Genomic DNA, 11932 nt, shown 5'->3' on the forward strand with positions numbered 1-11932 from the left:
CTCTCTCTCTCTCTATATATATATATATATATATATATATATATATAAAATAAATAATATAATAATATATAATATAATATAATATATATATAATCTGTTTTTATTATATTTATATTTTCAAATTAACACATTTGAAATATGCATTTTTTCCAAAGCGACTATAGTGCATTACAAGGTATACATGTTTTGTGTATGTTCTAGCATATGTGTTCCCAGGGTTCAAACCCATGACCTTCGGCGCTGCTAACACAAGGCACTGAACCACACAGGAGCAAACCCAGCAAGCAATAACCGAGACAGTGAAATGATGGCTAACTATAGACCAAATGTAGTCCAGCTATGATGACTAACACACTTCTACTCAAAATAACATTGAATTTGGTTACATGCCAAATTGCTTGGTGTTGGTTGAGAAAGATTACCCCATACGTGATAATAACCTTTAATAAAAGATCAGTGTGTAATTCACAGCACAAAATGGGACAACAAGCTCAGTCGTATGTGTTGCAGTAATGCTTAAGCCCAGTTCGCACTGGATTGGTATTATCTGCTGACCTCTAGTTATTTGTAATAATTGTCTTAATGATCTTAATCCATGTCTGTAATATGACCTACCATATTTCGAGATCCTGTGATAATTGAGTCCCTAAAGAATCTGCATCCTTGTAACTTGACCAGCATTTGTCAGGTTCATATATCATTTTTCAAGGTGTTTGTTACCTGTGCCCCCTCTTATCTATCTTTTCATTTTCTCTGTTTGTGACCTCTCGCACTGCAGCCGAGGAGCACACACACACATACAAAGATGCATTGATTCTTTTTTTTCATGCAACTTAAAGGTGCAGTGTGTAATTTTTAGAAGGATCTCTTGACAGAAATGCAAAATTATATACAAAACTATATTATCAGGGGTGTATAAAGACCTTTCACAATGAACAGTTTTGTGTTTATTACCTTATAATGAGACGTTTTTATCTACATACACCGAGGGTCCCCTTACATGGAAGTCGCCGTTTTGGGCCGCCATGTTTCTACAGAAGCCCTTAACGGACAAACTTTATTACTAAGTTGTTTCCAACGATGATATGTTTGTCAGGGGTGGCTATCATAGCTTCTCTATGCGTTTCAAAAGCGTGGGGTGAACAGTGGACTGAGCCGTTGGTTGCAATTTGCAACCTCACCACTAGATGCCGCTAAAATGTACACAATGCACCTTTAAGGGATTTGTTACATATTTCTGATTTAATGTCTTACCAGTCTCTCTTTGTCAATGTTTTATAATTAGTATTCATAATGCAGAACTTTAAATTTATAGATGGAGCTGTCAGCCGCAACATCGCAGAATGGGTTTTAAAATACAATCCACTAACGCTCGCAAAGCCTTGAAATCATATCTGGGAGATAAGTCAGTAAATTTGAATAAAATCACAGGCTTTGTTTATCCCATGTGAAGTCGCTACACAAAATTCAGATGTACCGGGGGAATTTCTAAATCACAGGAGGTCCCCAGACAATACTAGTCCTGTGGGAATAGGGCTTTAGTTTGTTATCTGCCATGTCAAGTATGATATATGTTGTAATATGATGTGTGTGTGTGTGTGTGTGTGTGTGTGTGTGTGTGTGTGTGTGTGTGTGTGTGTGTGTGTGTGTGTGTGTGTGTGTGTGTGTGTGTGTGTGTGTGTGTGTGTGTGTGTGTGTGTGTAAATATATGTATGAAGCAACATATGACTCTTCATACAGTATGTTGCTGCTCTCTTCTCTTCAGTTCACTCCAGTCATTTTCTGTCCAGGTCAGGGAACTTGGATGGCTATGGCAGACCCTGATTTTGATGTTTCTTTTGAACCAATGTCTTGATGGACGATTTAACCACAACCCATTATAAGATTTCTATCAGAGCAAGTCTTGACATTGACTTTAAGAGCAAGGTTTTGACTTTTTTTTATAAAAGTAGGTCAACAACAATAAATATCCAGGGGTATATTTAACTGTAGACATGGAGTGTCTACTCCATATGGCCGCAGGACCCAGTCCTGTTTAAAGTTCCAGTATGGCAAATAAATATACTGTTGTTTGTTTTTGCATGAGAGCGGAGGATTTGTTTCTAACACTGTCTCAAACTACTTGTGGTTATGTAGGTGCTAATTTATTTTATTTTTTTAAGCTTTCTGACATCAAAATGAAGTTCTCCATCTGAGATTCTTGGATGAGCATTAAAGCAACACTAAAGAGTTTTTGCTCTTTGCTCCCCCTACAGGTTGGGAGCGGAATTGTCCATTACCACTGTCGTAAATACTGCAGCATAGCTGGCTCTGATTGGATTGTAGGTCTGCCGTAAAGCAAGTTTTTGTAGTTTTCACTTGAGCTACAGGACCGCGACCCGACGGTTGGAAACTTCTTTAGTGCGGTTTTGGCCGATAGAGGGCTGCAAAGCGAATGTGAAAGTGCCGTTCGACTGAAACTTTTTTGGAAACATTATTTTAAGGTAAAAAAAACTCTTTAGAGTTGCTTTAAGACTATATATAGACACACATCCTATTTAAAGGGACAATGTGTAGTTTCTTAAGTATTTTATTAGTCAAAATCAATGTCTTTATTAATAAATATGTCCTCATTGGTGTCAAATGACCTCTGCCGATGATCTCACAAGGAGATCAGTGAGTACATAACGGCTACCGTAGTTGCAACAGGCATTTGGAAAAGCGACATGCTAGAGAGCACTATTCGTTTGAATGCAAAATACAATTTCACCACTAAATGGGGAAAATCCTACTTATTGTCCCTTTAAGGCAGTTTTGCAACATCTACACTCAATGAAATCATCTTCATTATTGCCCTGATTGTGGAAATCGATTGGTTTTAACTATTGTCACTTTATACTTTGTGTAGCTCAACAATCTTTTGCTGCACATTTGAACTGGTTTTACCAATTGCAATAAATGATACAGGGGATTTGGGCTTTGTCTTACTTAATATTTTTTATCCTGTGAAACTGGAAGTCATGACTGGACAACATCATGTTTCTAATTGCCTTGTATGCTAAGAAAATGTTAATATCAGTGGGAATATACTTCAGAGATTTTTTACTCATGAAAATGTTTAGGAGTTCCAATAATTGTGTCCGGTGTCTTTTAGATAAAATCATTTATTTAAAGGGGACATATCATGAAAATTTGACTTTTTTCATGTTTAAGTGCTATAATTGAGTCCCCAGTGCTTCTATCAACCTAGAAAATATAAAAAAGATCAGACCAGTAACTTAGTTTTGGTAAACCATTCTCTGCAAGCACGTAAAAGAAAAAAGGTCATTGAAATTTGGCTCACTTTGTGATGTCAGAAGGGGACCGCCCCTTGATCTGCACTATCCAACCATGGCACTGCCATTTAGTGCAGAGATCAGCTCATTTGCATTTAAAAGGACACACCCAAAACAGCACATTTTTGCTCACACTTACAAAGTGCCAATTTTATCATGCTATATAAATTATCTATATGGTATTTTGAAACTTCACATTCATATCTGGGGACATCAAAGATTTATTTGACACCTTAAAAAAGTCTTGTGAAATGTCCCCTTTACAAATGCATTACAAAAGCTCAAAAGGAGATCGATTTTTTACAGCTTTGATGCAACAAACACATACTTTGAAATGACGAGCAACACACATGACACTCAGAACACATTTTGAATTCGCGCCCTTTGGAAGAGTCATCAGCCGTCACTGCTTATGACAGATTATCTTTCATTGTAAGTACATGCCATTGAAACCTGAATCAAATTGCTGAGCCTTTAACTGGCATCTTGCCAGATACTATTTTCATTGGTAACCCTTCAATAATTGTCCCAAAGCAAATTGTACAGCACTGGTAATGTGAACTCTCCAGAGAGTCATTAATATGACATACACCCATTTTGCTGTTTAATTGTTGTCTCACTGTATTCTGAATGGTGAAACTAGACTTCTGGCATATCTACTTAATCTCTAGTTAAATCAATTTCTACTTTGTGAATACTCCAAGCATTATGTACAAATACTAATGTGGTCTACATGTCATGTTTATACATTTAATATACATTTAAAGAGGCAATGTTTCATGTTGCCATTTTTTTAAACTCTATAGTGGACCCTCCCTGAAGTTTATTGCTCTTATCGATAGTAAAGTACAAAGGGTAAAATGTCCTTCCTTCTTTCATTATATTTTTCAACCGTTCATCTTTGCCAGCGTTCACACGACTGTGTGGTTCACCATGAGGGAGTTTGGCCTTATTTTGTTCATTTTTGCTCTTTATCACAACATTCAGGCCCAGACTGGGAAACCGGGTAAGTGCTTTCTATATTTTTCATAACACACGATAAAAAAAAAAAAACGCAGGGTCATAGCTTGTAGCTTTAGGTTGGGTGTGTTTATAGGGACTCGAGGTCCAGGGGGCCCTGAAACAAAAACAATTTTGTAGAAAGGAATCTGGACCAGAGCAATATTGAGTCAAGTGACCCAGAATAAAGCAGATTTTTCTATGCTTTGGCTATTTATTTTTTATTAAAAAAAAAAAAAAATCTAAATGCCTAAATGTCTTCTGTTTTGTATGTAATTGTGTGATGAGTAGTAAACCCTTAAACAAACGACTGAACAAACTAAATGTAAACCACTTATTCTGTAGTGCGTAAAGTTAAAATATATGTGTATGAGCAAAGGTTATTGTTTGAACATACTGTAGGATTTCATTGTCACACCTTAAAGTCATCTCGCCATGTTGGGTTAATGGAAGGGGGAAATAAGCTTCTCAACTAAAACATAGGCCTAATAATGATGAACAAGAAAATTCACAGAATTAAAAAACACTTTGCAATTTGCAATAAAATGCAGGAAAATATCCTACATTTCTATTTAATTTAAAGCATTATGTGAAGCAGTGTTTTAATGTCATATATAATAACATGTTTTACTGTCGACTGGGCTGGTTTCTATAATTCATAGGTTAATCAAATCTTAAATAACATGCATTAGCTTAAACATAAACGTCATAACGTCAACATTATGAGTAAACGTCAACATAAACATAAAAATTATTCAGGTATTGAATAACCAACACAACCTACAGTTACTGAGAATTGCAAGGTATCATCAGTTGTTTAGGTTAATACTTGCACACCTGATCCTATTTTTTCTTTTTATATATGCAAAGACAGAAAAGTAGCCCTTATGCCATTTGTACCAATGAAACCACTGTCTAATATTTTTGTAAGACACAGTTAATCTCAGGTTGTACAGGTGTAAAATGCTAGTAAACATGAACATCTACAAGCATACAGTGTTTATGTGTAAAGAATGATGATTATAGACATTAATCATTCAATGGTCATTTGCACTTGGACTTCCAAGCATGTTTCTATTAGTGTAATGCAATACAAATAATGTAAATTTAACGAAAACACAATTTCTCATCTCATCTTGAATACATTTTTAAAATTGCGTTCATAGATCTTAGAACAAGGGTGTAATTGTTTCTGTCCTTCTGTTTACTAAAATCTAGATGTATGCAGAATGGAGCCTGAAAAAGATGATGGATCGGGAGCTGATGTTAAGACTTACATGTACTATGATCAGACTAAAGACAAATGTTTCCCTTTCCGTTACAATGGATTGGGTGGGAATGGAAACCGCTTTCTAACTGAGAAACAGTGCATGAGAAACTGTTCTGCTAGAGCTTCAGACCTGTACCCCATGGATGGTAATTCTTCATAATAGATTTGTGTACAGTAATGCTTTGTTTGTATCCCAGTCTTCTGTAAATAAAGAGAGACAGAAAGATCTCTCCTTAACAATTTATAAAATACTGCCACCCTGTGGAAAAGAAAAAAAACAATACCATTCTACTGACTATCCGTAAACCTTGCACTTTTTTTAGGTTAATAGTTAAATGGGTTGTGAGCTGATAATTCAAATTCTCATTGATCTTGACAGTTAAGAGGTTGTTATACTATAATAACGTACGTTACAAAACACTTCCTTGTTATTTCAAAAACAGCTTTTGTTTAAACTCAGTCCAGAAAACAACCGACTTTAAAAAGTGTGTGACTATGACGTCATAGTAATGAGTAAAACCGCCTCTGCAGTAGAATATTCACACATTTTTAAATAATTACAACATGCAATTCCACACTTGCACAGAAGGGAAACTTTTTACATTGATACCGTTACCCAATAATAGCAGTGAGTTGTTACCTATTTTTTTACAGTCTTTGGTGGTTACTTCAATTTGGCACACTCACAAAAACAGTGTGTCACACTAGTTGATTTTATTAAGATGCATTATACAGCATTTACAGATCAAGCATTCTCCCATTAAAAAACTATGCATTTATTCATTTTCAATTCAAATCTTCACAAAAATTGTTATAATAATATAAAACAGAAAATATGCATTTTCATCAGACTTCTGGTATGTGAGTTTTAAAATGATCTTTTGATCTTTTCTAGAAACTCAGGCTTGCAAACTTCCTAAAAAAAAAGGCGAATGTCTCAATAACTACATGAGATATTACTACAGCCCTGAACATCAAACATGCAAGTCTTTCTTCTGGTCTGGTTGTGTAGGCAATGGAAATCGCTTCCTCTCATTTAGTGACTGTAATGCTACATGTTACAGGGCGGAAGGTATGTGTAAAATAAAATTACATTGTTTAACCTCAGTTCTATATGTAAAAAACACATTTTAATGTACATATTTTGTGTGACACAGAGAATCCTTCAGATAAAACCAGTGCACCAGTCGGTAAGCATCTAAATTTTTCTACACAATATCTGTCTTCAACCATATCATTTAAACCATTGATATGAATCTATACTGTACTGTACTTAACTCCTATAGTAATTATCTTGGGCTCTAATATTTTAGCATATTAGAATTCAGACACAATTTGAACACCTGCCAATATCATACCCCCTTCATCTCTGAGGTTTGCAAGGTCAAAGACCCTCATGATTCATTAACACTGTACTTAAATATATACAATTACTGATATACTTAAAATACCATCTTTTTACAGCTCTGTGAATGAAAGGTGTACTAGAAAAAGTTTGCAAAGTAAACCTACCTCTGGATGCGATTGGACATGCGATGAGAATGATAAGCACAAGTGTAGTTATCATTGTGTAGCACTACGCCACTCCTTCAAAACTAATTTGAAAGAGAAAACTTTATTTAGTGCACGGGCACAAAATCAAAACTCTTCAAATTACTCAAGGTACAAAAAAAGTTTTACAAAAATAGGACAACAAATAATACGCACAACAATCAAACATATAGAAATTAAATTATTTATTTAAATAACTTGGTCTCAGCTCTCAAAGATGTTAACAGCCAGCTCAAATCTCCCTACAGTAGCTGGTTCGTTGCATGTGGCAAAACCTTTAAGACATAAGGAAACATCCCTTTTGCAATAAACACTAAAAAGAAATAACCAAAAATCAATTAGAAATAAACACCACAATTCAAATAAAAAAACTCAAAAAACATAACCCTTCACTCATAACTACAAAAAAACACAGCAAACACATGGATCACATACCCAGAGGGATGCACACACGTACACACAGGATACAAGCACCATGAATCAAGCTGGTGACATAAGGCTGGGAAGATGTCATCAATTGAGAGTTGTTGGCAGGATTTCGGCAGCAAAACATGATCGTTTACGTGTGTTGTTAGCTCGGTAGTAGAGGAGGTTCTCACAATTCCACACAGTTTTACCATGCCTGGAAGTCACTGCTGCGTTAAAAACTGCTCCAGTACCTCACATGATACATATGGAAAATATAGGAACAATGGAATACAGTTTTTAGGTTACCGAAATGGAGACACCATATGCATAACAAAGACATCTCAAAAAATGTTAAGGCATATTTGCATTAAAAATGTCATAATTGAACGAATGACACTTAATGACAGTTGTCATAAACATGCATAAAACCTCCTTCATATTCATGACATGTGTTATGAAGGTTTTATGCACCCCTTCAAGTAAAGTGTCACCCACACTGTTATTGGCTTTAATCTAACCAGGACATTTACATCTTGCAATCACACATTTAACTACCATAGCCAACCCAGAACTGGTTTGTCCACTTTGCAGTCCCCAACACAAAAACCTGGTACAACAGTATGTGTCATTGGGCAAAAATCAAATTACAACTAAATGGGTGATTCTCACGAAAACTTGGTTTTAAAAATGTCAAGCATGAAAATGTAAAAATTGCTTAAATTTACTTTTTTTCCCACCAGACATTGAAAAACAAAGTCTGGAGTAAATGGGAACATTATTTAAAAACTTTTACTTATCATTTAACACTTTTTGTAACATAATTTAAAATTAGTCCTAAAAAATCTCATTACCGCAACAGTCAGAAAACATCAACACTGACATATTTTCAAAATGACATGACAAACCTGAAAGAACATACTTTGGAGATTCTGCACATGCATTTAAAATCAAAGTATTATGCTTCTATTAATTAAATTAACATTTAATAAGCATCTGTTGCGGTAATGATAATCAAAATGTCGTGTAAGCATTCTGACAAGACAATATTTCAAATTAACTGTAAAAAAATGATCTTACCTGGTAGCCATCTTGAAGTAACTGGTCCATGTGCTTGGTCACTCAAAATCAAACTTTATTAAAATTCTGTATGTGTGCTTAAACTGTTCTCAAAAAGTGTTGCGGAGGATGAGAACATCAGGCATGGACACATCATTTTCCTAATTTTTCTTCATTGTTATTATACATGAATATTCAGTAAATATTTTTTCTGTCATCTAAAGTAGTCTAGCAAAACATCCATTTATTTTTTTTCTTAATATTTTTGTGTTAATTTGATTAAATTACAACATAACGCATGTTCAAACACAGCCGGACACATTGCGGTAATGAGAATTTCAGCAGAAAATGAGATAAAATTTACAATTATAAATTCTTATGTTGAAATCACACATTGTGCAAGGTAGAACACGGTATTGTGTTAATTCTGATGCTTTTTAATGTTACTATATTACACATTTTAAAGCTAAAATCATTAGTGCCGTGGTGTTTCAATGGTTTCGTGAGAATCACCCAAATACCTAAACATACACTGCTTTAGCCTACATCAACACATGTTGGAAATGTTTGTGTACATTGAACATCTCGTTACAATCTAGTGTTTACAAAACCGTCGCAGTTAATTACTTTGTCATTTTGGTTAAGAAGTGTCTGAAAATGCAAGGTAATTACAATACACCAAACGCATATGAAGAAACTTACCTTTGCCAGTACAACGCTGTTTGTGACCTTGTTCCTGTAAGGTTTCTTTTCTTTCGCCTTATCTTTTTCATTGCTTTATCGTATTTGTAGATCCCTCTCTGTCCTACTGAAATAATAAAAAATGCTGGGAACTGGGAGTACATCGATCTAGTACAAGTTTACAGGTAGGAAGTCACGGGTTTGACGGCCGTTCCAGTGCACTTTCACGGGTTACAGGTTGCTTGAACGCGGCATTAAAGAGCTCTGGAAGTCGCGCCTCTGTGAAGTTGCCCCTGGCAACCGATAGCGTCTCCTATCGTCATGGCCGACCGGCTCAGACCCCGCCCAAATCGGCACATGACTTCTCACTCTCAATAGAAATAAAAAGAAAAATGTCCATTTCTGGCCTGTCGCTGAGAAACAGCTCCCTCCAAAGATTCTCTATTGGGTTTAGGTCTGGAGACTGGCTAGGCTACGCTAGAACCATGATATGGTTTTTACAGACCCACTCCTTGGTTATCCTGGCTGTTTGCTTAAGGTCATGTCAAGTTGGAAGACCCAGCCTCGACCCATATTCAATGCTCTAACTGAGGGAAGGAGGTTGTTCCCCAAAATCTTGCATCATCCCCGGTCATCCTCTCCCTAATACAGTGCCGTCGCCCTGTCCCATGTGCAGAAAAACACCCCCAGAGCATTATGCTACCCCCCCATGCTTCACAGTAGGGATGGTGTTCTTGGGATGGTACTCATCATTCTTCTTCCTCCAAACATGTTTAGTGGAAATATGACCAAAAAGTTCTATTTTGGTCTCATCTGACCACATGACTTTCTCTCATGACTCCTCTGGATCATTCAAATGGTCATTGGCAAACTTAAGACGGGCCTGGACATGTGCTGGTTTAAGCAGGGGAACCTTCCGTGCCATGCATGATATCAAACCATAACGTCTTAGTGTATTACCAACAGTAACCTTGGAAACAGTGGTCCCAGCTCTTTTCAGGGGATTGACCAGCTCCTCCCGTGTAGTTCTGGACTGATTTCTCACCTTTCTTAGGATCATTGAGACCCCACGAGGTGAGATCTTGCATGGAGCCCCAGTCTGACGGAGATTGACAGTCATGTTAAGCTTCTTCCATTTTCTAATGATTGCTCCAACAGTGGACCTTTTTTCACCAAGCTGCTAGGCAATTTCCCTGTAGCCCTTTCCAGCCTAGTGGAGGTGTACAATTTTGTCTCTAGTGTCTTTGGACAGCTCTTTGGTCTTGGCCACGTTAGTAGTTGGATTCTAACTGATTGTATTGGGTGGACATGTGTCTTTATGCAGCTAACGATCTCAAACAGGTGCATCTAATTTAGGATTATAAATGGAGTGGAGGTGGACATTTTAAAGGCAGACTAAGGGCCCGTCCCAATACTTCCCCTTCCCCTACATTTTTGCCTTAACCCTCGCTTTTGCACATGCACGTGTAGGGGTAGGGCATCCCATTACTTTAGAGAGCAAGACAAAGTGCTATTTTCCCCTTAGAATCAACCCTCAAAATGTAGTCAGGACCAGTGTTGGGTGTAACGCGTTACAAAGTAACGTGTTACTGTAATAATATTACTTTTTTCAGTAACTAGTAGTGTAAGGCACTACTCGTCTGAAAATGGTAATATTATTACAGTTTTCCCGAGCTAGTTACTTGCGTTACATTTGCCAGTAGCACCTTCATCACACAAGGCACACAACACAAAGAACAAAAGGAAAGGGGAGAAAGGCGTGAATGGAACAGTGATTGGTCTAAGTTTGGCACGAGGTATCATTTACCATCACCGATTGGTCGACACCCGGCAGCCAGCAGCAGAGCGGCACACTCAAAGACAGATCGGGAAAAATGGAAGCGTCAACAACGGCAAGCTCTTTTTCAGAGGAAGGTTCCCAGCAACAGAAAGCTAGTTTCGACTGGTGGAGATTCAGTGATTATTTTGAATATGTTCAACGGAAGGAAAATAACTTGACGGTGAAGTGCACACTCTTTAATGTTTCTTCGAACACTGTGCCCCACGTCCGGTAGCGGGTAAGGAAGCCAGCAGTAATTTTTATGTTGTATTAAAAGGTGTTGTATTTACGGTGGGTTTTCTTGCCGTAGAGACCTTGATGAATGTGAGGTTATGCCACGGTCTCCCGTCGCTCGTTTCTTTGTTTGCATGTAAACAGGGGTTGCGTGCTGGTTGTTTATCCCATCAATTTCGTATATAAATTTTACGGTAATTGACGAAGGCTGTGTATTTAGCTTGAGTGATATTAATGATATTTGTTGAATGTGTATTTATTACTTCGCGGTGTTAAATTTATATATTTTTATGTTTGGGTGTTGGATGAATTTGCTGTGCATTGCTGTGTATAGTGGGTGGGTAAATAATGTGCACTAACATCATGGTATCCCCCTGCTAAGAATACAGAACTCTTGAAAGTCTTTATCGGGAAATAGTTTATTGTTAACCATCATTCTTTTGTCAGCTGTCCATTTAAAGGTGTCCATCTAAAATGAATTGCAACCTGTTGTCATCCCTGTATTTTGAATGAGTAAATTGTTGTCAAATTTTATCTAATAAAATTTTAACTTTTTATTGATTTGGGAGTTTTTTGTTTGGATATTTTCTTGGCCGTGGC

At 36.8% G+C, this 11932-nt stretch overlaps 1 protein-coding gene across 1 annotated transcript; it reads left to right on the plus strand.

The window, feature by feature from the left end:
* The first annotated feature begins 4003 nt into the window (after positions 1–4003).
* Positions 4004–6960, plus strand: LOC129433765 (inter-alpha-trypsin inhibitor-like). The gene is made up of 5 exons (XM_073868803.1): positions 4004–4320; positions 5532–5729; positions 6479–6655; positions 6741–6773; positions 6870–6960. Exons 1-5 carry the CDS (start codon positions 4248–4250, stop codon positions 6902–6904), a joined length of 516 nt encoding a protein of 171 aa, XP_073724904.1. The 5' UTR covers positions 4004–4247; the 3' UTR covers positions 6905–6960.
* Positions 6961–11932: the final 4972 nt, after the last annotated feature.

The sequence above is a fragment of the Misgurnus anguillicaudatus genome, chromosome 6 (assembly GCF_027580225.2).
Source record: "Misgurnus anguillicaudatus chromosome 6, ASM2758022v2, whole genome shotgun sequence".
Classification (NCBI taxonomy): Eukaryota; Metazoa; Chordata; class Actinopteri; order Cypriniformes; family Cobitidae; genus Misgurnus; species Misgurnus anguillicaudatus.

Excerpts from the sequence above, each read along its gene's own strand:
- LOC129433765 (XM_073868803.1), top strand. The coding sequence starts at position 4,248 with ATGAGGGAGTTTGGCCTTATTTTGTTCATTTTTGCTCTTTATCACAAC. Across the intron at positions 5,730-6,478 it reads AGACCTGTACCCCATGGATG|AAACTCAGGCTTGCAAACTT; the intron begins GTAATTCTTCAT and ends GATCTTTTCTAG. Across the intron at positions 6,656-6,740 it reads TACATGTTACAGGGCGGAAG|AGAATCCTTCAGATAAAACC; the intron begins GTATGTGTAAAA and ends TGTGTGACACAG.